Source organism: Grampus griseus (genome assembly GCF_964374135.1).
Source record: "Grampus griseus genome assembly, chromosome: 2".
NCBI classification, from domain to species: Eukaryota; Metazoa; Chordata; class Mammalia; order Artiodactyla; family Delphinidae; genus Grampus; species Grampus griseus.
The window spans coordinates 8,811,517-8,837,259 of NC_139018.1; the positions used below are offsets into that span (position 1 = coordinate 8,811,517).

Genomic DNA, 25,743 nt, shown 5'->3' on the forward strand with positions numbered 1-25,743 from the left:
GATAAGTATAAACACATTGTTGGCAGACAATTCTTCATGGGTCTTTGTGTTCTGCACGCCTTCTGAGTAAAGGCATAACAGCTCTTGTTCAGGACTATCTTTTCAATGTTTGTACAACAATGATGTTTGTACAGCAAACTGTGTCTCCTAAGAAAGAGACAGCGTCCCCTCTGGGCACATTTATTTCCCAACCAGGATGATTATCTCCCTCTGAGATAATATCTCCCTCTGAGACAAAGGTTGGGCAGGTTTGCTAGCAGCTCCCTTTGAAAGAGGGGAGTTTCCTAACTGTGGGGTTCCTCACTGTTACACAAACCCACTGCACTCACAGAATCCACCTGGGCTGCTCTTCCTGGCCCCGGGGGACCTGCGGGGTCAGAGGCACTGACGTGAACGTGAAGTTCATGCTGCTGACTGTGCCGTAAGCAATAAAGCCCTCTGTCTATGAGTCTAAGGTCTTTGGTCAGAAACTTTTACGTCACGGCAGGCTAGCTTGCAAGCAGGTAAAATGTCACACCCTTCACCGTTCTTGACGCATCTGTGCTAAGGTTCACAAAAATCAGCTGCACCAGTCCTGGAAGGGAGAACTGGTTGAACAGCTGCACTCAGGAAAGAGGGACCTCTCATTAGCACGAGGCAAAGGTACGGCATTACACAGGGCAAGATTCAGCTCCCAGTGGCCATATTAATGGGTATATCAGGGCTAGATCCAGGGAGGTGATAGGTTCTTCTGAAGCATCATGTCTTGTTCTGAGAAAACCCATTTATAAGAAGACTGACAGACCAGAGCCTGACCTGGTTCCAGAGAGAAGAGTCATTTGGAAAAATAGTTGAAGGAAATGGCCACGTTTAATCCAAAAAAAAAGGGATGATGCGGGAAGATGCAGAATGATGGTTCAAACATAATAACTCTTACTGGCGTTTGTGCAGTCCTGTACAGTGTGTACTTTTACATCCATCATTTCATTTTATTCTCCTGCCCATGCTGTGAGCTAGGTGTCACTATTCCCATTTAACAGACAGAGAAACTGAGGCTCTAAAAAGTTAAGTATCTTGCTCCAAGTCATGAGGGGCAGAGCCAGGCCTGGGACTTGGGCATCCGGCTTCCCCATCTCAGGTGCTCTCTGCAGCCCCAGGCAATTACAGAACAGGCTACCACATGCAAGCAGGATTAGACTCGCTTCCGAGGACCAACGGGCAGAGTTAAAGGGAAGATGATTTTTGACTCAAGAGAGGAAGCTCATAATGAGTAATTCCCATTTACTGACCCCTTACAAGGTGCCACGTTACCATATTTAAGCCTCAAAATCCTGACTTATCGTAAGTTACCACAACGACCATCATCCCACTGCACAGGTACGAATGCCGAGGCTTGGAGAGATGGAGTGATTTCCCCGGATGCACAGTGGCAGGGCCACGTCTGAGCCCAAGGCTACCTGCCTCTAGTGGAAGCCGCTGCCTTGCGAGGTGGTGTGAGCACCTGCTGAGGGGCAGGCTCTGTGCTGCACGACCGCCCTGTGAGGGCAGTGCTGTTACACACCCATTTTTCAGAGGAGAAAAGTGAGGCTCAGAGGGCCTGAGGGTCTGGCCCAAAGTTACCCAGGCAGGAAGGGCTAAGATAGGCTGTCTTGTGCTGAATGGAAAGGCCTAGTCCTGGGCCCACATGTGGCAGATACCCTGCAGAGGGCTAGGGAGGGCCCTGGGGCCTGGGAGTTTGAGGGACCGGATGTGGGGTCGCTGGCAGGACTCGGTGTAACTGGTGCCTTCGGGAAAGGTACGATGCCGGCCAAGGAGGAAGGGCCGGCCAGCTGACGTAGCCCGTGGTTTTCTACCCAGCTTTTCCCACGCTTTTATCGATTCCCTGCTCTCTTGTGATTCCTTTATTAATTATTTACCATGTCTGGCCCTGGACTGGGCAGCAGCAACGCTGGCATAAATGAGACATGAACCTTTGCCTTCGGGGAACCTCAGACACAGGGATGCTCTGAGACAGAGCAGGGCAGAGCGTCGGGGGCTCAGAGGAGGAGGGAGGGCCAATCACTTCCAGAGGGAGCAAGCTTCCACTCCCCCAGACCCCTCCCCGGTTCTTTCACCCTCCTGCGGGCTCTGCCTCTGCCGCTGGCGACAGCCTGTCTGAGCTCTGGAACAACTTGCTTCAGCCACAATTCACTCTGCCCACGCAGGCTACCAGAGGGCTGGGCCGCGGACGTTCGTGACACGGAATCACACCTGCTTGGGCTCAGGTCCCCCTCCACTCCCACTTCAGCGCTCTGCAATCTGTCAGCTGTTATTCAGCATTGGTGTCCGGGCCCTGGGCTCAGATCCAGCCTGTCTTAGCCCTTCCTGCCTGGGTGACTTCGGGCCAGACCCTCAGGGTCTCCGAGCCTTGCTATCCTCTTCTCTAAAATGGGCGTGCGAGAGCACTGCCCTGGCAGGGGGCTCGTGCAGCACAGAGCCTGCCCCTCAGCAGGTGCTCAAGTTCATCCACACCATCCGCCCCCTTCTTCTTCCACCCGAGGATGTCTCCTGCCTCACCTGTGTGCTTGAGGTTGATATCCTGTAGGTAATTTGTGCTCACATGACGTTGGTGGGGGCGACAAAGATGACGAAGGCTGGTGATAGCTTCTTTCTGGTTCCTTGACATCCCCCAACACAGCACAGGGGCCGTCCCATGGCATGCTGCCCCCATGGCCCTCCCTGCCTGACTGATTTGGTTACTGGGATACACAGCGGGGCCTAGGTGGGATCTCCAGTGGGAGTGAAGGAGGGTTGGCAGGATGTCAGCGAGGGGGCAGGAGATGCAGGCAGCACAGCCACGGCTCAACCAAGAGAGGCGAGGGTGCAGGGGGCCCGGGGAGCTCATTAGTCACCTCCTTCAGGTCTCCCTCAAAGCTGCTGGAAGCCAAGTCTTTTTTTTTTTTTTTTTTGCGGTACGCGGGCCTCTCACTGTTGTGGCCCCTCCCGTTGCGGAGCACAGGCTCCGGACGCGCAGGCTCAGCGGCCATGGCTCACGGGCCCAGCCGCTCCGCGGCATGTGGGATCTTCCCGGACCGGGGCACGAACCCGCGTCCCCCGCATCGGCAGGCGGACTCTCAACCACTGCGCCACCAGGGAAGCCCAAGCTAAGTCTTAATACATTTCTAATCAGCTCCCAGAGCTCCGTGCTGAGGAGATGGGGGAGGGGCTGTAATGGGGTCTGGAGAGGACAAACAGGGTCCCAGCTGTTGGCTGCCACCCTGGGTGGGCCTGAGGCTGGAGCAACCTGCTCCCCGCCCCCTCACTTTCATCCTCCTGGGGAATGAGGCTCCCCCGAGCCCAGGTGCCTGGGATGGAGGCCCAAGGAAACCTGCCCTGCTCAACAGGCTGCCCAACTTCTGGCTGCCAAACCTGACACCCAGATCACTCCCTGGCTCTCACGATGTCCCGTGGAGCAATCCTGTCACAAGACTCTCTGAAGGAACGCAAGTGACAATGGCAGCGCAGAAAGGAATATGGGCAGTCCTTGCACTGTCTGGCTTTCTAAGTCTGGTATCAGAGACTCACCTGTGAGCTTCCATACATTACCCACATTTTAGGACATTCAGAAGAGGCAGAGAAATGCCAGCTCAAGGTTCCAGAGGGGAGGGAGAGGCAGTGGGCCAGGTTCAGACTCAACGTTATATCCCTTTTCCCACAACCGGAGGAAAGGAGTAGGTGTGGAAGCATACTTCTTAAAAACACAGGGTTAAGAAAATTCTGCTTCCAGCCAAGATGGAGTAACAAGGACTGGATCTACCCTCCCAACGGAACCAATAAAAAAATGGACAAAACATAGGGAAATGGTTTTCAAGACGTTGGACATCAGGCAGTGAGGGACAGTGACCTTTGAGAGATGAGAAACAAGTAATTGACTCTGTTTACTGCCTGGGAAGAGTTTCCAGGCTGTGGAGCAGGAAAGGGGAACCCAGATAGAGCCCAGTGGACTCTGGGGTTGAGGAGATGGGACAGAGAGTCTGGGGAGACAAAGGCAGCTGGAGACCATGAGGGAGAGGATGCAGAGGAGAGAGCTAAACAGAGATCTGCAGAAGGACCGCTCAAATATTCAGCAGAGGACTGGTGAGCACATGTGCGTGAGGAAGACACCTGAGGCAGCAAAGAATCACCCTAAAGGATGACAGGGAATAGTACCTGGCATCCATACAGGCCAGAAACAGTACCTGTTTCCACTGGCCATTTTGAAAAATCTATAATTCACAGGGCATTGGGTAGAACCCTCAGAGCAGCCTTGCCTCGGCAGTGGGAAAATATCACTCTTAGACTAAAGATGGCTCTGGTCCTGCCTAACAGATCTTAAAAGCAAGACCCAAAAGGATCAGACTGTTTCCAAGTAACATAATTGCGTCTCAGAACAAAGCCTGAGACAATTTATAAGAACACAGAAACATCTAACATCCAACAAGGTAAAATTCACAATGTCTGGCATCCAATCAAAAATTATCAGGCATGAAAGCTGAGCCCCTGGGAGCTGTGAAAACAAAGAAGAGAAAGGGAAATCTCTCCCAGCAGCCTCAGGAGCAGGGCATTAAAGCTCCACAATCAACTTGATGTCCCTGCATCTGTGCAAGACATGAATAGACGACGAATCATCCCAAACTGAGGAGGTGGACTTTGAGAGCAAGATTTATGATTTTTTCCCCTTTTCCTATTTTTTTGAGTGTGTATGTGTATGCTTCTGTGTGAAATTTTATCGGTATAGCTTGGCTTCCACCATTTGTCCTAGGGTTCTATCCGTCCGTTTTTTTTTCTTAATAATTAATTTTAATTTTAATAACTCTATTTTATTTTACTTTATCTTCTTTCTTTCCTTCCTTCCTCCCTTCCCTCCCTCCCTCCCTCCTTTAGACAACGAATCATCCCAAATTGAGGAAGTGGACTTTGAGAGCAAGATTTATGATTTTTTCCCCTTTTCCTCTTTTTGTGAGTGTGTATGTGTATGCTTCTGTGTGAGACTTTGTCTGTATAGCTTTGCTTCCACCATTTGTCCTAAGGTTCTATCCATCCGTTTTTTGTTTTTTTTTAAATTTTTCTTCTTAATAATTATTTTTTAATTTAATAACTTTATTATATTTTACTCTATTTTATTTTACTTTATCTTTCTTCTTTCTTTCTTTTTTCCTTCCTTCCCTCCTTTCTTCCTTCCTTCCTTCCTCCCACCATCCTTCCCTCCCTCCCTCCCTCCTTCCTTTCCTTCTTTCCTTCTTTCCTTCCTCCTTCCTTCCTTCCTTCCTTCCTTCCTTTCTTTCTTTCTTCCTACTTCTATTAATTCTTTCTCTCTACTTTTTCTCCCTTTTATTCTGAGCCGTGTGGAGGAAAGCCTCTTGGTGCTGCAGCCAGGAGTCAGTGCTGTGCCTCTGAGGTGGGAGAGCCAACTTCAGGACATTGGTCCACAAGAGACCTCCCAGCTCCACATAATATCAAACGGAGAAAATCTCCCAGAGATCTCTATCTCAACGCCAGCACCCAGCTTCACTCAACGACCAGCAAGCTACAGTGCTGGACACCCTATGCCAAACAAGCAGAGCAAGACAGGAACACAACCCCACCCATTCGCAGAGAGGCTGCCTAAAATCATAATAAGTCCACAGACACCCCAAAACACACCACCAGACGTAGACCTGCCCACCAAAAAGACAAGATCCAGCCTCTTCCACCAGAACACAGGCACTAGTCCCCTCCACCAGGAAGCCTACACAACCCACTGAACCAACCTTAGCCACTGGGGACAGACACCAAAAACAACGGGAACTACGAGCCTGCAGCCTGCAAAAAGAAGACCCCAAACACAGTAAGATAAGCAAAATGAGAACACAGAAAAACACACTGCAGATGAAGGAGCAAGATAAAAATGCACCAGACCTAACAAATGAAGAGGAAATAGGCAGTCTACCTGAAAAAGAATTCAGAATAATGATAGTAAGGATGATCCAAAATCCTGGAAATAAAATAGAGAAAATGTAAGAAACATTTAACAAGGACCTAGAAGAACTAAAGATGAAACAAGCAATGATGAACAACACAATAAATGAAATGAAAAATACTCTAGATGGGATCAATAGCAGAATAACTGAGGCAGAAGAACAGATAAGTAACCTGAAAGATAAAACAGTGAAAATAACTACTGCAGAGCAGAATAAAGAAAAAAGAATGAAAAGAACTGAGGACTGTCTCAGAGACCTCTGGGACAACATTAAATGTACCAACATTCGAATTATAGGGGTTCCAGAAGAAGAGAAAAAGAAAGGGACTGAGAAAATATTGGAAGAGATTATAGTTGAAAACTTCCCTAATATGGGAAAGGAAATAGTTAATCAAGTCCAGGAAGCACAGAGAGTCCCATACAGGATAAATCCAAGGAGAAATACACCAAGACACATATTAATCAAACTGTCAAAAAGTAAATACAAAGAAAGCATATTAAAAGCAGCAAGGGAAAAACAACAAATAACACACAAGGGAATCCCCATAAGGTTAACAGCTGATCTTTCAGCAGAAACTCTGCAAGCCAGAAGGGAGTGGCAGGACATATTTAAAGTGATGAAGGAGAAAAACCTGCAACCAAGATTACTCTCCCCAGCAAGGATCTCATTCAGATTTGATGGAGAAATTAAAACCTTTACAGACAAGCAAAAGTTGAGAGAGTTCAGCACCACCAAACCAGCTTTACAACAAATGCTAAAGGAATTCTCTAGGCACAAAACACAAGAGAAGGAAAAGACCTACAATAACGAACCCAAAACAATTTAGAAAATGGGAATAGGAACATACATATCGCTAATTACCTTAAATGTAAATGGACTAAATGCTCCCACCAAAAGACACAGATTGGCTGAATGGATACAGAAACAAGACCCATATATCTGCTGTCTACAAGAGACCCACTTCAGACCTAGAGACACATACAGACTGAAAGTAAGGGGATGGAAAAAGATATTCCATGCAAATGGAGACCAAAAGAAAGCTGGAGTAGCAATCCTCATATCAGACAAAATAGACTTTAAAATAAAGACTATTAGAAGAGACAAAGAAGGACACTACATAATGATCAAGGGATCGATCCAAGAAGAATTAACAATTGTAAATATTTATGCACCCAACATAGGAGCACCTCAATACATAAGGCAAATACTAACAGCCATAAAAGGGGAAATCGACAGTAACACACTCATAGTAGGGAACTTTAACACCCCACTTTCACCAATGGACAGGTCATCCAAAATGAAAATAAATAAGGAAACACAAGCTTTAAATGATACATTAAACAAGATGGACTTAACTGATATTTATAGGACACACCATCCAAAAACAACAGAATACACATTTTTCTAAAGTGCTCATGGAACATTCTCCAGGATAGATCATATCTTGGGTCACAAATCAAGTCTTGGTAAATTTAAGAAAATTGAAATTGTATCAAGTATCTTTTCGGACCTCAACGCTATGAGACTAGATATCAATTACAGGAAAAGATCTGTAAAAAATACAAACACATGGAGGCTAAACAATACACTACTTAATAACGAAGTGATCACTGAAGAAATCAAAGAGGAAATTTAAAAATACCTAGAAACAAATGACAATGGAGACACGACGACCCAAAACCTATGGCATGCAGCAAAAGCAGTTCTAAGAGGGAAGTTTATAGCAATACAAGCCCACCTTAAGAAACAGGAAACATCTCGAATAAACAACCTAACCTTGCACCTAAAGCAATTAGAGAAAGAAGAACAAAAAAACCCCAAAGTTAGCAGAAGGAAAGAAATCATAAAAATCAGATCAGAAATAAATGAAAAAGAAATGAAGGATACGATAGCAAAGATCAATAAAACTAAAAGCTGGTTCTTTGAGAAGATAAACAAAATTGATAAACCATTAGCCAGACTCATCAAAAAAAAAAGGGAGGAGACTCAAATCAATAGAATTAGAAATGAAAAAGGAGAAGTAAGAACTGACACTGCAGAAATACAAAAGATCATGAGAGATGACTACAAGCAACTCTATGCCAATAAAATGGACAACCTGGAAGAAATGGACAAATAATTAGAAATGCACAACCTGCCAAGACTGAATCAGGAAGAAATAGAAAATGTGAACAGACCAATCACAAGCACTGAAATTGACACTGTGATTAAAAATCTTCCAACAAACAAAATCCCAGGACCAGATGGCTTCACAGGCAAATTCTATCAAACATTTAGAGAAGAGCTAACACCTATCCTTCTCAAACTCTTCCAAAATATAGCAGAGGGAGGAACACTCCCAAATTCATTCTACGAGGCCACCATCACCTTGATACCAAAACCAGACAAGGCTGTCACAAAGAAAGAAAACTACAGGCCAATATCACTGATGAACACAGATGCAAAAATCGTCAACAAAATACTAGCAAACAGAATCCAACAGCACATTAAACGGATCATACATCATGATCAAGTGGGTTTTATTTCAGGAATGCAAGGATTCTTCAATATAGGCAAATCAATCAATGTGATAAACCATATTAACAAATTGAAGGAGAAAAACCATATGATCATCTCAATAGATGCAGAGAAAGGTTTTGACAAAATTCAACACCCATTTATGATAAAAACCCTGCAGAAAGTAGGCACAGAGGTAACTTTCCTCAACATAATAAAGGCCGTATATGACAAACCCACAGCCAACATCATCCTCAATGGTGAAAAACTGAAAGGATTTCCACTAAGATCAGGAACAAGACAAGGTTGCCCACTCTCACCACTCTTATTCAACATAGTTTTGGAAGTTTTACCCACAGCAATCAGAGAAGAAAAGGAAATAAAAGGAATCCAAATTGGAAAAGAGGAAGTAAAGCTGTCACTGTTTGCAGATGACATGATACTATACATAGAGAATCCTAAAGATGTTACCAGAAAACTACTAGAGCTAATCAATGAATTTGGTAAAGTTGCAGGATACAAAATTAATGCACAGAAATCTCTGGCATTCCTATACACTAATGATGAAAAATCTGAAAGTGAAATCAAGAAAACACTCCCATTTACCATTGCAACAAAAAGAATAAAATATCTAGGAATAAACCTACCTAAGGAGACAAAAGACTGTACGCAGAATATTATAAGACACTGATGAAAGAAATTATTGATGATACAAAGAGATGGAGAGATATACTACGTTCTTGGATTGGAAGAATCAACATTGTGAAAATGACTCTACTACCCAAAGCAATCTACAGATTCAATGTGATCCCTATCAAACTACCAATGGCATTTTTCACAGAACTAGAACAAAAAATTTCACAATTTGTATGGAAACACAAAAGACCCCGAATAGCCAAAGCAATCTTGAGAACGAGAAACAGAGCTGGAGGAATCAGGCTTCCTGACTTCAGACTATACTACAAAGCTACAGTAATCAAGACAGTATGGTACTGGCACAAAAACAGAAAGATAGATCACTGGAACAGGAAAGAAAGCCCAGAGATAAACCCACGCACATATGGTCACCTTATCTTTGATAAAGGAGGCAGGAATGTACAGTGGAGAAAGGACAGCCTCTTCAATAAGTGGTGCTGGGAAAGCTGGACAGGTATATGTAAAAGTATGAGATTAGATCACTCCCTAACACCATACACAAAAATAAGCTCAAAATGGATTAAAGACCTAAATGTAAGGCCAGAAACTATCAAACTCTTAGAGGAAAACACAGGCAGAACACTCTATGACATAAATCACAGCAAGATCCTTTTTGACCCACCTCCTAGAGAAATGGAAATAAAAACAAAAATAAACAAATGGGACCTAATGAAACTTCAAAGCTTTTGTACAGCAAAGGAAACCATAAGCAAGACCAAAAGACAACCCTCAGAATGGGAGAAAATATTTGCAAATGAAGCAACTGACAAAGGATTAATTTCCAAAATTTACAAACAGCTCATGCAGCTCAATAACAAAAAGCAAACCCAATCCAAAAATGGGCAGAAGACCTTAATAGACACTTCTCCAAAGAAGATATACAGACTGCCAACACACACACGAAAGAATGCTCAAAATCATTAATCATTAGAGAAATGCAAATCAAAACTACAATGAGGGATCACCTCACACCAGTCAGAATGGCCATGATAAAAAAATCTAGAAACAATAAACGCTGGAGAGGGTGTGGAGAAAAGGGAACACTCTTGCACTGCTGGTGGGAATGTGAATTGGTACAGCCACTATGGAGAACAGTATGGAGGTTCCTTAAAAAACTACAAATAGAACTACCATATGACCCAGCAATCCCACTACTGGGCATATACCCTGAGAAAACCATAATTCAAAAAGAGTCATGTACCAAAATGTTCATTGCAGCTCTATTTACAATAGCCCGAAGATGGAAACAACCTAAGTGCCCATCTTCAGATGAATAGATAAAGAAGATGTGGCACATATATACAATGGAATATTACTCAGCCATAAAAAGAAACGAAATTGAGCAATTTGTAATGAGGTGGATAGACCTAGAGTCTGTCATACAGAGTGAAGTAAGTCAGAAAGAGAAAGACAAATACCGTATGCTAACACATATATATATGGAATCTAAGAAAAAAAAATGTCATGAAGAACCTAGGGGGTTAAGACAGGAATAAAGACACAGACCTACTAGAGAACAGACTTGAGGATATGGGGAGGGGGAAGGGTGAGCTGTGACAAAGCGAGAGAGAGACATGGGCATATATACACTACCAAACGTAAGGTAGATAGCTAGTGGGAAGCAGCCACATAGCACAGGGAGATCAGCTCAGTGCTTTGTGACCACCTAGAGGGGTGGGATAGGGAGGGTGGGAGGGAGGGAGACGCAAGAGGGAAGAGATATGGGAACATATGTATATGTATAACTGATTCACTTTGTTATAAAGCAGAAACTAACACACCATTGTAAAGCGTTTATACTCCAATAAAGATGTTAAAAAAATAAAAATAAATAAAAATAAAAATTATCAGGCATGCAAAGCAGCAGGAAAATATGATTCATAATGAGGAGAAAAAGCAATCAATCAAAACCAGCCCAGAGCTGATGCACATTTAGAATTAGTATATGAGGACTTTTGAACAGTTGTTATAACTGTATTCCATATATTAAAAAGCTAGAGGAGGGGTTTCCCTGGTGGCGCAGTGGTTGAGAGTCCGCCTGCCGATGCAGGGGACGCAGGTTCATGCCCCAGTCCGGGAGGATCCCACATGCCATGGAGCGGCTGGGCCCGTGAGCCATGGCAGCTGGGCCTGCGCGTCCGGAGCCTGTGCTCTGCAACGGGAGAGGCCACAACAATGAGAGGCCCGCGTACCGAAAAAAAAAAAAAAAGCTAGAGGAAACACTGAACATGTTAAGAAGAAGACTGAAAGTATAAGAAAGACCCAAATTAAACTTCTGATATGAAAACTACAATGTCTGAGGTCGAAAATATACTGGATAGGATTAGCAGAGATTAGACATTCAAAAAAATATTGCTGAGCTTGAAGATATGTAAATAATAATTATCCAAAATGAAACACAAACAGAAAAAGAAAAGCCTCAAAAAAATGAACAAGCATCAGGAAGCTGTGAGACAATGTCAGGCAGCCTGATATACGTGCTAGAATCTCCAAAGGAGCGGAGAGAGAATCTGTAAAGAAATAATGGAAAACTCATAGAACTCAACAATAAAAAATAATCTAATTAAAAATGGGCAGAGGACCTGAATAGGCATTTTTCCAAAGAAGATATTCAAATGGGCAACAGGTACATGAAAAGGTGCTCAACATCACAAGTCATCAGGGAAAAATACAAATCAGAACCACAGTGAGATATCACCTCATGCCTGTTAGAATGGCTACTATCAAAAAGACAGAGATAACAAGTGTTGGAGAAGATGTGGAGAAAAAGGATCCCTTGTGCATTGTTGATGGGAATGTAAATTGGTGCAGCCAATATGGAAACCCGTATGGGGGTTCAAAAATTAAATTAAATAATTAAAAACAGAACTACCGTATGATCCAGCAATTCCACTTCTGGGTATGTATCTGAAGGAAATGAAATCACTGTCCTGAAGAGACATCCACACACACAGTACAATAACCAGGACACTGAAACAAACTGTCTATTAACAGATGAACACTTAAGGAAAATGTGGTATATTAATATCTACATACATGTATATGTGTATATATGTGTATATATAAAATTCAGTCATGAAAAAGAAGGAAATCTTGTCATTTGAGACATACTGGATGGATCTTGAGGGCATAATGCTAGGTGAAATAAGTCAGAGAAAGAAACTCTCACTTATACGTGGAATCTAAAAAAAATAAACTCATAGGAACAGACCAGATTGGTGTTTTCCAGAGGCAGGAGGTGGGGAACTGGGTGAAAGTAGTCAATTTTTTTTTTTTTTTTGCGGTACGCGGGCCTCTCACTGCTGTGGCCTCTCCCGCTGTGGAGCACAGGCTCCAGACGCGCAGGCTCAGCGGCCATGGCTCACGGGCCCAGCCGCTCCGCGGCATGTAGGATCTTCCCGGACCGGGGCACGAACCCGTGTCCCCTGCATCGGCAGGCGGACTCTCAACCACTGCGCCACCAGGGAAGCCCAGTAGTCAATCTTATAACTTCCAGTTATAAGATAAATAAGTTCTGGGGATATAATGTACAGCATGGTGATTATAGCTAAATACCGTATTGTATATATGAAAGTTGCTCAGACAGTACATCTTAAAAGTTCTCATCCCAATAAAAAAAGAATTGTAACTATGTGAGGTGACAGACGTCAACTAAACTTATTGTGGTAATTTTTTTGCAGTATATACATGTATGAAATTACTGTGTTGTACACCTTACACTTATACAATGTTATATGTCAACTATATCTCAATAAAACTGGAGGGGGGAGAAAGAATGGCAGAGAATTTTCCAAATGTGATGAAAAGTATAAACCCACAGATACAGGATGCTCCCAAACCCTAAGGACAAGAAGCAGGAAGAAAACTACACTAAGGTACATTATAATCTAAGCGCTCAAAAATCAATAAGGAAAAAACTGTAAACACAGCCAAAGGAGAAAAAAGACACATTATGTTCAAACGAACAAGATAAGGACAGCAGCAGATTTCTCAGTAGAAACAAGGGAAGCAGGAAGATGGCTGAATAATATCTTTAAAGTATTGAAAAACAGTCAATCTAGAATTCTATGCCAAGTAAAAAATAAACATTCAAAAATGAAAGCCAAAAAAAATAAAGACTTTTTTCCTCAGACATACAAAAACTGAAAGAATTCATCACCAGCACTTTTGAACTACTAGAAATGTTAAAGTCCTTTAGACAGAAAGAAAATGATAACACACAGAAATATGGACCTACACAAAGGAATAAAGAGCACTGGAAATAGTGTCCATATGGGAAAATATTTAAGTTCTTCCCTTACTATTTAAATCTCTTTAAAAATTAATTAACTTCTAACAAAAATGATAACAATACAATGTGAGGTTTAAAACACACATAGAAGTGAAATGTGCAACAATAATGGCAAAAAAGTTTAGAGGGGAGAAATAGAAGTGTATTGTTATAAGGTTCTTACACTGAATGTGAAGCGGCATAATATCACTTGTAGATAGGCTGTGCTAAGCTAAAGATATACACTCTAAATCTTGAAGCAACCACTAAAATAACAAAACTATTATAGCCAATAAGCCAAGAGTGGAGACAACATGAGATAATAAAAAATTCTCAATGAATCCAAAAGAAGGCAGAAAAAGAAGAAAAGGGGAACAAAGAACAGGTGGGACCAATAGGAAACAAACAGTGAGACAGTAAATTTAAACGCAACTATAGAAAAACACATTAAACGTAAATGGTTTAAACACTCCTGTCAGAAGGCAGAGATTGTAAAATTGGATTTAAAAAATAAGCTGAAGAGGCACAGAGATCTGGGTTTGAATCCAAGCCTGTGTGCCCTGGGGCAAGTGACTTTGCCTCTCTAAGCCTCAGTTTTTTCATCTATAAAATGGATCTTGGGCTTCCCTGGTGGCGCAGTGGTTGAGAGTCCACCTGCCGATGCAGGGGACACGGGTTCGTGCCCCGGTCCAGGAGGATCCCACGTCGCGGAGCGGTTGGGCCCGTGAGCCATGGCCGCTGAGCCTGCGCGCGCTGAGCCTGTGCTCTGCAATGGGAGAGGCCACAGCAGTGAGAGGCCCACGTGCCGCAAAAAAAGAAAAAAAAAAAAATTGGATCTTAAAATTGCCTATTCCATGGGGGTGTCATAGGATTTAGAAGTGAGATTCTATGTATTATTCAATCCAGGGCCTGCCTGGTACCTCCTAAACGTTTGATAAAAGGCAGCTATGATGGGAAGGTACAAGGACATCTTGAGGGGACAGAACCGGGAGGGAGTAAACAGAGATGGGCTTCCATCATCTCAGAGTAGAGAAGCTGGGGTTTGGATCCCCAAAGTTGGGCTGAGTTCACAGCAGGTGTTCCACAAACACTCAAGTGTTCAATTGCAGATTTGTAATCCACTTCCAGACGACCTGGTTCTCTTAGCTCTGTGAGATATAATTGTTTCAAGTCAGATGGAATGTCTTGACCCTTAAAACACTATCTAGAAATTTGGTCTACAAAATGTACCACAGATTTTCACTTCGTCTTTAACGTCTCATTACACCCCTGCAAAAATGTAGCACTATATGCTCTCCCGAGGCAGGTCTTATTAGAATGATAAAATATTTACATCTTTAAAATCGGAATTCAAAGTTCAAGACAAGCCCTTTGGTTGAAAACATATGAGATAATAGACAATTTGTATTTTAATAATTCTTGCTTAAAGAAAAAGGAGCAGTAGCTGGCTGGGGAACACATTCTCTAAGTAGCAGATTGCCAGAGTCCCTAGAATTCTATTTCTCTGGGAAACGCTGTGTTCCTCTGGGGAGGGAAAACTGCTGCTGGTTTCTTGCAAATCTTTGGGAATGCTCCCACTGGCCCCTGAGAATAGCTACGACCATTTCAAGAGATAACAGAATTACCTCTTCAACTTAACCAGAAGTCGTTTGTGGTTTTTCCCCCCCTCCATGAAAAATGATTAAAATGCAAATTAACCGTGAGACTGCCAAGGCCCAGGGGGAGGGAGGGTGGGAGAAGGAGGCCTAGCAGTGGATGTTATCAGCATCTCAGCTATGATTAGACCATGCATCTTATCTTCCAGAAAGACCCACTCAGTGGGACATAATGTTCCAGGTGTGACTGTGTCCTCCCAGCAGCAAGGCCAAGGTTCTAAGAGCTGGGCTGAGGGGGGAAAGTCAGGGGAGGGCCCTGCTCCTCAAACCACGAAGCCTCCTCAGATCTCCCCCCAGCAGGTAGTGATCCCCCTTCCCACGTCTCCTCACTCCATCCCGTGTCCCACAGCTCTTCTTCCCTCCATAACTCAAGGAACCTACTGTCTTTCTAGTTAGTACCTACTAGGCTGAACTATATGAAATTGTCATTTTGTAGGTCAAAATGGTCAAGCATCAGCAACCTCATATGGTTCCGTCTAGTAGTTACGGTGTAGCTCCTTAGTAATAACTTACTTCTCTCCTGGGCCTGGAAATTTTTTACAAGGTTTTGTCAAGCTCCACACACATCTGTCTAGTCTAGAGATACTTATCGCAATGGCAGTTCCAGGATGAATCCAGTCCACATACCTATTCTGTTTGGACCAGGCGCAGCCTGTCTCCAAAGATGTTTGCCATCCACCCTTCCCTCCCCCTTGGACATGCATGCTGTTTCCTGCATCAAGAGGTAGAATCTGGTTCATAAGAAGCTTCGCAGTGTCCACCTAGGAACGCTGATTCGAGAGGGGAGGCAGTGCTACACAAGAAGTTCCATGACCCTGATACCACCATGCTGGAAGGAGGCCCCACTTGCCTAAAGAAACACTTGCAGGATGAAAGACCAAGTGGAGAGAAGGGTCAGGCTGCACAGAGGTGTCAGACACGTGTGTGAAGCTGTGAGACTCCAGCCCCGAGGCCCCAGCTGATGCCATCAGGGCAGAAACAAACTGCCTAGCCCACTTCTTCCTAAATTCTCATCCCACAAAAGAAATGATTGCTACCACGGTGTAACTGAAATGGTAAGCAGTAAGTAATTATTAAAACAGCCCACATCGTGGTTGGTCAGTTAGTTAAAAATTTTTAATTAGTTGTCAACATTTGAAAATCCAGACTGCTTATAAGCATCGGAGATTTCAGTTTTCTTAAAAACCCACAAGCACCCGCAGCCCTGGGCCTGTGAGTTTGTACAGCATGGGCAAGTCGCTGGAGCTCAGTGCCGCTGTCTGTGCCCCCTCCAGGCCACAGCCCTGCTCTCCGGGTCACCGCAGCCCCCCACCCCACCCTGCTCCACTCCATGAGGCCACCTGCCTGGCCCTGGTCCCTCCGGCTTCATCTCTGCTCCCTCCCACACGCCCCTCGGCCCAACCGGATGGTCACTTGCAACCTTCATTCCCAGTAAGAGACACTATTCAAGCCCCTTCCATTTCAAGCCATTTCATGTCATCCCCCCGCCTGGAGTGTCCTCCTTCATGTACATAACAGCTATGCATCCTTCAAACTCAGCTCAATTCACACCTCCTCCGGAAGCCTTCCCCCGGTCTCCAGAGCTGGGTGAGGTGCCTCTTCTGCCGTAACAGGGCGCCTTTGTTTACCTCCACCCTGTCACATATCACACGGCAGGGCCTGTGACCCTCTGCCCCCCAGCGCTCCACGTAGGGAGGGCCTAGCACACAGGAAATGATTGTTGAATGACTAGATGAACAGTTCCACGAGGTAGGCCATTTGTCCCCATTTCACAGATGATGAAACTGAGGCTTAGAGAAGTGATCTCTCCACTGCCTCTCAAAGACCAGTGGCCACCAACACAAGAACCAAGATCCTTATTCTTCAGGGATCTTCAGACCTAATAAAGGTTGAGCTGTTGTCTCCCCAAAAGATATACTGAAGTCCTAATCCCCAGTACCTGTGAATGTGTCCTTATTTGAAAATAAGATTTCTGCAGATGTCATCAAAGAAGATGAGGTCAGTAGGGTGGGCCCTAATCCGATATGACTGGTGTCCTGATAGGAAGAGAAGAACAGACAAGCTACGGAACACCAATGATTGCAGCCCACACCCATGAGGCCGAGGGAGTCGCAGGCTTATCCTCCCCAGAGCCTTCAGAGAGACCACAGCCCTGTCGACTTTGGACTTGGAGCCTCCAGAACTGGGAGAGATTACATTTCTGCTGTTTTAAGTCACCCAGTTTTTGGTAATTTGTTACAGCAGCCGTAGGAAATGAAGAGAGATTTCTTTAAAAACTTGTTTCAAAATATACGTAAACATGCTACTTTGCGTACCTCGGGGGCTCAACGATTCCCTGAAGCTGGTCCATGGAAGGATCCCGGGGCCTCCCACCGTCCCCCAGCACCTGGACTGCTCTGGGAGGTGGTACGATGATGGGAAGGATGCTCCTGTGTCCGCCCCACTCATGGCTCCCCAGCCTGTGAGCCGAACCACCTGGGCTCTCCATTCTCTCCCTGTCTGTACCATGACAGTAATATAGGCACCCATTCCAACTCTAGGTTTCCCACCTGTGCCAGGTGTGGTCTGGAGGAAGGGAGAACCTCAATCTTTTCTTTTTTTTTTAATTTATTTTATCGATGTGTATAGTTGATTTACGATGTTGCGTAGTTTCTGGTGTACAGCAAAGTGATTCAGTTATGCACACGCACACACACACACACACATATTTTGTCACATTCTTTTCCATTATGGTTTATCACAATATATTGAATATAGTTCCCTGCGTTATGTAGTAGGACCTCATTGTTTAGCCATTCCATATTATATATTATAGTTTGCATCTGCTAATCCCAAACAAGAACCTCAACTTTGGAGCAAGCTCCCAGGTTACATTACTTTGGGCCTGAATATTTTAATTTGCTGAATTGATATTGGAGTGACTTCCAGGGACGACATGACTTTTTATGACCTAAAAGGGACCAAGGACTTGCTCCATCCAAAGATGGGGGAGGGGAACAGCCCCACAATGCGGGTTTGGGGTCCGGGCCTCAACCTTGATCGCACACTGGAATCAATTAGGGGATGAAAAGAAAACACTGATGCTGGCTCCCAGCTCCAGACTCAGATGGGAGTGTCTGGGGCAGGACCTGGGCAGCAAGACCCTTAAAAGCTCCCAGGTGATTGTAGTGGCAGCAACATTTGGGAACTACTGGGTTTAAACTAGTCACTGTAAGGACAATGCAAGACAAAAATAAGAACGAGCTCTTATGTCATAGGCATGCTTGTTCTACAGGGAGGTACAACCTAGAAACATGGAAACGGGGCTCCTTGTCCCTCTAGTTCATTCCATGTGCTGGCCCAGCACACAGTAGGTCTCTTAAATGTTCATTCCCTTCCCGAGGTCTCAGGGTCTCTGAATTTCACGCACGATGCTGGGCTTGCCCCAGAGCAAGAGCTCCAAGGGTCCCAGGTGGAAGCTGCAGGCTTCTTACAAACCAATCACATTGTTAAGCTAATCTCACAATGTCACTCACACTGCATTGTCTTGGTCAGAAAAATCACTAAGGCCAGCTCACATTAAGGGGAGGGGAATCAGATCTTAAACTCCCTCACGGGGGGCCAACATGTACCTCCAGGAGGTAGGGAAGGAACAGACGGGGCCGTCTTTGGAGACAGGCTACCCCACCGACAACAAAGGGATTTGAGGATCAGTCTTCAACATCTGCGATTCTCCCCTCCCCTCCATCTCCTAGGGGGTCTGGGTAGCCTTGCCCTCCTGGCCATCTCTGGCCATAGGGAAATGCATGCCCCTGTTTACTATTCAACCCTCCAGAATCTCCAGGGACTCAGGGACTGTGTAGAGTGGGGCTGGGGTGTTTCCAGGGTGGGGGAAAGAGAGGCTGAGTGCCTCCAGGGCTCAGGGTCGAGCTGAGTCTTTACATCCTCAGCGACCACAGCCTCTTCTAAGCCCAAACCCACAGCCCGGTGTACCCGCACCAGGGAGGGCACATCTGCATAAGAGGATTTGTTGGATAACTGATGTCCACTCTGTACATCCAAGAAGAGTGTCTTTTTTTTTTTTTTTTTTTTTTGCGGTACGCAGGCCTCTCACTGTTGTGGCCTCTCACTGTTGTGGCCTCTCCCGTTGCAGAGCACAGGCTCCGGACGTGCAGGCTCAGGGGCCATGGCTCACGGGAGCAGCCGCTCCGCGGCATGTGGGATCTTCCCGGACCGGGGCACGAACCCGTGTCCCCTGCATCGGCAGGCGGACTCTCAACCACTGCGCCACCAGGGAAGCCCAAGAGTGTCTTTCTGAGGCTTAGTTTTTGAGTGGGAAATCTCTCTAAAATGGCATATATCCTCCAGGTCTTTTTAAGCCATGAAGAGGTTATATTTCACAGCTTGGATTTTGGAGCCACAAGAATATGGTTTCTTTTCCTCCATCAGTGAATCAAACAGGTGTGCACTTCCGACTCCATCCATCCCTCCAGCTGTGGCCTCTACGGGCGGCTGGGGTTTTCCCAGGGCACTGCTTCAATTATAAGCTATTCCTGCTCAGTCACCTACAGTGGCTCCCACTGTCTACTGATTAAATGTGAACTTCTCATCCTGGGCAGTTAGCACCTTCTACAACCTGGCCCTGGCCTCTGTCTCCCAGTTCTACTGTGCTCCCTACCCTCCAGTTTCCTGAAGGATTCTGTAAATATATTCTGGGCTTTCCTACCTCCATGCCTCTCTGATTATTTTTTATTTTTTTGGCCGCTCTGCGTGGCTTTCGGGATCTTAGCTCGCCAACCGGGAATTGAACCCGGGGCCATCGCAGTGAAAGCGCCAAGTCCCAACCACTGGACCGCCAGGGAAGTTCCATACCTCTCTGCTTAGAATGCCCTTATTCCCAGGTCCGCCAGGGGAAATCTGCCTCTAGTTCCCATCCATCAGAACTCCCAGCCTCGAGTACCGATGAACAGGTGTTTGGCGCAGGGGCATGTGACACCTCAAACTCACTATCTTTTCCGGTTAATGGCTTTTCCTGCACATACATCTTGTCTTACCCTCATCCAATCATCTAACAGATGCTTGTGGAGGGCCTACTTTATACCAGGCATTTTGGTCGCCCTTTCAAGGAATGGCCTGGTCCATCATTTCTCCACTACTCTCCAAGCATCCAGAAAGAAAATCTACATCCCATTCAACTTTGTCCCCCAGCATCCCTGTCCCAGTGCCTGACACAGAGCTTGGCACAAGGCAGGCACTCAACGTTAGCTGAACAAGTGGACGGAGGCCTTCACATGTCTCTATCAAACTGCCCTCTGCTGACGTGTGGGGATATTGACTTGGTCACGTGCAGCAGTCACTGTACACCCACAGCATATCCTGCGCGCTCACCGTGCCAAGCACTGCTAAGTGCTACAGACGAAGTAAGAGTTCCCACCCTCGTGGGGATAAGAGGGACAGAGAAACACCAGAATGAAATCCATTCGATCACAACGCACCACGAGGAGAGCACTTCCTGGGGGGAGGAGGAGAGATGAGTCATCTTTAAATATGTCCTTCCTGTCCCTTATTTTGTGTCTTTCTCAGGGGGAAGCGATAAGGTGGAAACCCAGCAGCTTTGCAGATCCTCAGACCCAGATTTGAAACCCATTTTCCTCCTTGCTAATGGTGTGTCCTGGGCAAATCGTTTCATTTCGCTGAAGTTTGGTATCCTGATCTGTAATATGGGGATAACAGTGCCAATGTCACAGACGTGTAAGGATTTACTGTAATCAGGTGTGTAAGAGCCCGCGTCTGGCACATAGCAGATGCTCAGCAAAACGTCAGCATCTCTCCCCGTTTGGTGATGCTTCACGTTTCTGTCCCTGCAGCTAACCCAGGACTGAGTGTGTAATCAATGCCCAAACATCTGTCCACAGTAATGAACTGACCACATTAAACTTGAATTGTAAAAAAAAAAGAAAAAAAAAAAACCAGAACTCCACCTCTGCGCAGGCTCTGCCTATATAGATATGCTGAAAAGCCCTATGTTTATTTTGTCAAGTTACCATAGCAACTCCTGATGCTCCAGCCAGCCCCAGGATTAGCAGTTATCAATTTATCTTGTAACCATGGAAATGTCAGCTGTTTGGTGGGATCCAGAGCTGGGAGGCAGAGGTAGATATCGTGTGAGCTCTTCTCCCCTCTAGAAATAAATCCGGTGAAGCCTCCTCCGTCCACGCAGTTAACAGTCAGCACTATCTAAAATGATGTCCATAGGACAATATTCATAAACATGGGTTTAGGAACAGGAGACAGAAAATTAGGCAAAAAAAAGACCAGCATGGCTCATGGGAGCAATTAGCATGATGGAAAACCTGTTAAGAGACTGCCAAGAGCTGGAATCTGGGTTCCCTTGAGCCAACCTGGGGATTCTGCACCCATTCGTGCTTGCGTTGGGAGCTCGCTGTCCCTACTGCCTAGATCTTGCTGTTACTTTTTAAACAGATTTCCACCATGGTGAAGTTTGGGGGAAAAGGAAAGTGTGCCCTGAAACTCCATTCCCTGGAAAAGTAAACAGCAACCAGTGGAGCCCCTGCCACATGCCCAGGGGACAGAGGGAACCTGGGGGGCCTTCCTACCCCTGGGCTCCCAACATAACCAACTCGATAGAAGGTGCAAGGTCTGAATTTGGTACTTGGGGATTTACTCTCCTAGCCCAAATGCGGTGGCCCTTCCCTGGAGCCAGACTGTAACTCCAAAAGGCCACAGACAGCTCCAGCTCCGGAAAGCAGGCGTTTGCCTTTGTTCTGGCTCCAGAGTTAAGGCACCAAACATAAAGATCGCTCCACGCTCAGAGCTTCCGGGGATTCCCCTGGAGAAAAAAATCCAAGCGATGAGAGGTCATCTGTTTTGTCTGCCACTGGGAAACTGTTTTGTGTCGAGAGAAGAGTTATGGTCGCGCCGGGCACTGATGGCTAGAGTCAGCACAAAGCAGAAAAAGGAGAAAACGAATGCTGTGCTCTGGCGCTTGGCTGGTCACAGAGCGGGTCTCGCCGCCTTCCTCGGGCTAGAGTCTGGTCTCCACCAAACGGGAGAAAATTGAGGTGGGAGGCGTCCAAGGTCAGCAGCAAGTGACAGATTACCCGGCGCCTCGGGAAGATACAGAATGGGGAAGAGCGAGGCTGCCTGCCCACCCGGGTACGCACGGATCTGGGCTGCCCCGCCTTGGAGAGCTGCGAGGCAACGGAGGGAGGACAGCAGGTGGGGGATGGGCAGGGACGGGACCCCTGCCGAGGCCCCTCGCACAGGTCGATCCGGGGAACACTGGGCGCACAGCCTGCCCCGCCCCCGGGAGTCATGCTCGCGGCCCCAGACGCGCGCACCCAGTGGGGATGCCAGCTCCGGACAAAGGACCCGCGCTCGGATCGCCGGCGGGCGCCACCGCCCGGCCTGAACCCTCCCGGTGCGCTCAGCCCCGGCGGGGAGGGCGAGACCGTGGCCCCGAACCTGCCCAAACTTGGCGGCCCGGGGCGCGCGTGGAAGGAGCCCCATTACCTGTGCGGCCATAAAAGACAGATCCATGGTGTCGCTGCTGCCGCCGGCGCTCGAGTTCTCCCTGCTGCTGCTGCTGGTCCAGCCGCCCGCACAGCTGGCCGGGAGAAGGCCACGCAGCGCGCAGGCCTCCCCGAAACCCCACGGCGGCGACGCCGACCTCGGCAACCGGGTGGGGGCGGCAGGTCCCGAGCCCGCGCGGCGCCTTCAGTTCCCTCTGCGCTCACTGGGTGGAGGGCTTGGAGCCTGGGGGCGGGGCGGGGCGAGGCGGGGCGGGGCGGGGCTCGGGGGTAGGGAGGGGGCAAGACGCCCCTTCACGTGACCACTCCCTGCCCCACCCCCGAGGGCGGGGCTCGGTAGAACCCCGGACGGCTCACCGTCGCTTACCTCCGCGTGCTGGAGGGAGGAGCAGAAGCACGAGGTCGCTTATCTGGTCGGTGCAAGAAGCAGCCCAGAACCCAAGTCCAGTGCTGTTGGCGTCCTGCCCCGTGCTGTTGAGCCCAGTTCCCTAGGGGGCCAGCGGTGCTTTCGTGGGGCTGGCTTGCCAGGGTCAGGGTTAACAGGCTTTTTGTACCGACACTGCGCCCAGAGTCCGGTGTCCTCGGGGCTCTCGAACTGGGCAGAAGAAGGTTTAAATCCTAGCTCTGCTCTTGCGGCTTGGGCAAGGTAGTGGCTCTCTGAGCCTGGGTTTTGTCATCTGTAAAATGAAGAAAACAGAACCAGAGAATTTAATGAGATCATGAATCTGGTACACAGTGTCTTCAATAAGTGAGAGCTCTAACATGGCTAATAACATAACAGACTAAACTGTGAATGGTGCCTTCTAGAATTGCACAGTGCACAACTTGCACAACTGGTACCTTATGGCCCTGTTTTAATCTCTCCTTACCTCCAGCAAGTACCCCAAACGTGCGGCTGCAATAGCTAAAATGCGGACAATGGCAGAGATGCCGGAAGGAGCCTATTCCCATGTGTGCATGTATGTGTGTGACACCCCAGACCTGGTGACTGGCCCACAGGAGAGCAGGTGGGAGCTTTGTCCATCTTGAAGGGCTCACTGGTAGGGACTGGGTTGTGCGTTACCTGTGCAGCCTTAAAGGACAGATCCATATATGTCCCTACTGCTGCCTGTGCTCGAAACCTCGCTGCCGCTGCTCGCCCAGCAGCCTGCACAGCTGACGGGGAGAAGGCCATGCAGCGAGCAGGCGTCCCCGAACCCCACTGTGGTGGCAGCACTGACCTCAGCAAATGGGACCAGTGCCTTACTGACAATGTTTGTGTCCCCTCAAAATTCATATGTTGAAACCAGTCTGATAGTATTTGGAGGTGGGACCTTGGAGAAGTAATTAGGTCACTAGGTCATGAGGGTGGAGCTCTGGTAAGGGGATTAATGCCCTTTTAAGAAGAGACACCAGAGCAGAAGTTCATTTTAATTGAGTCAAAGTTTATTAATATTTAACTATACACTTAGCCCTTGTTGAAGAAATCCTTTCTCAACTTGAGACCATGGAGATAGTCTCCTGTAGTTTTTAATTTTTGTTTTATTTTTTCATATTTCAGCCCTTTTCTTACTGATTATTTTTTTGGTACGGGTTAAGGAAGAAATTTCATCTTTTCCATATTAATAATCCATTATCCCATCCCTTTTATTGACCAGTCCAGCCCTTTTTGTTTGGTGTTGATTAGCAGCACCAAATTTGTCAAGTTTCAATCTAGGTGTGGGCCTGTTGATGGGTTGTCTATTCTAGTCCATTGATTGTTCCTCTGTTTCTGCAGTAATGCTATTCTGACTTAGTTACCATGGTGGTTAACTTTATCTGTCAAGTTGACTGGGCCACAGGATGCCCAGATAGCTGGTTAAACATTATTCTGTATCAAACTGGGGAGAAATTACATCTTTACTATGTTGAGTCTTCCAATCCAGTATGTTCAGAGACATACTGAAGACAATACGTTCCTCCATTTATTTAGATCTTTTTCGATTTTTTTTTTTTTAATCAGTGTTGTGTAGTTTACAGCATACAAGGCCTGGACATGTTTGTTAAATGCTCACCTAAACATTTCTTTCTTTTCTTTTCCTTTTTTTTTAGTGACTAAATTTTTAGGTATTACACTTTAATTTTGATGTCCATGTGTTCATTACTAGTATATAAAAATATCATTGATTTTGTATGTTTGTCTTGCATTCTATGACCTAGAACTTATTAGTTCTTGGAATTTTTTGGTAGATTCCTCGGGATTTTCTATGTGGGAAATCATGTCATCTGCAAAGAGGGACCATTTTATTTATTCCTTTCTGATCTGGTTTTTCATTACATCCTTGCTTTGCCTTACATCCTCGCTTTGCAGTGACCAGACGTCTAGGTTCAGTAAGAGCGCTGAGAGCAGGCATGCATGTTTTCATGTTCCCACATGGACCCTGGGAGGCAGGGAGGGCAATGATGAAGGTGGGGAGAGCAGCACGTGGTGGTATCAGCTGAACAGCAGGGCTCACAGTCCTGTACCCTCACTGCTTCCTGATGACGGTGTTCTCGGATCGGGTGGCTCTTCTCTGCAGAAGAGCAGAGAAGAAGAAGATGCTCTGCAGACAAGGTTTGTGCAGTTACCAGCCTGTAGACCTGGCCTTCCGCAGGGGAATCCAGACCTCTCCCAGAACTCGGCTCTGAAGAAAAAGAGAGACGGGACCAATGCAAACTGTCTGATGGCTTGTTTTGTTTTTATGTTTTAAACCCAAACGTCCCCAAGCGACACCTTGTAGTCAAAACCTATATAACGCTGTGTGTCCTTGGATGAGTCTCTTCTGCTCTCTGAGCCCCAGTTCCCTCATCTCTAAATAAAGGGGACCCAACCAATCTTTTTTTTTCCTTTGGCTGTGTTGAGTCTTCGTTGCTGCATGCAGGCTTTCTCTAGTTGTGGTGAGTGGGGGCCACTTTTTGTTGTGGTGTGCAGCCTTCACATTACAGTGGCTTCTCTTGTTGTGGAACACCGGCTGTAGGTGCGAGGGCTTCAGTAGTTGTAGCACACAAGCTCAGTAGTTGTGGCTCACAGGCTCAGTAGTTGTGGCGCACGGGCTTAGTTGCTCCGCAGCATATGGGATCTTCCCGGACCAGAGATCGCACCCACGTCCCCTGCATTGGCAGGCGGATTCTTAACCACTTCA

The 25,743-nt window shown here is 46.4% G+C and overlaps 1 protein-coding gene across 1 annotated transcript in view; it reads right to left on the reverse strand.

Annotated features, from left to right (window-relative positions):
- Window positions 1–22,613, reverse strand: part of LOC309819416 (uncharacterized protein C14orf132) — a gene marked incomplete at both ends in the record, with an annotated part of 48,635 nt that extends 26,022 nt beyond the window's left edge. The window contains one exon of the mRNA XM_082649561.1: window positions 22,587–22,613. Coding sequence (XP_082505687.1) covers window positions 22,587–22,613 — 27 coding nt within the window. The remainder of the gene's footprint in view (window positions 1–22,586) is intronic.
- Between the last annotated feature and the right edge of the window lie 3,130 nt (window positions 22,614–25,743).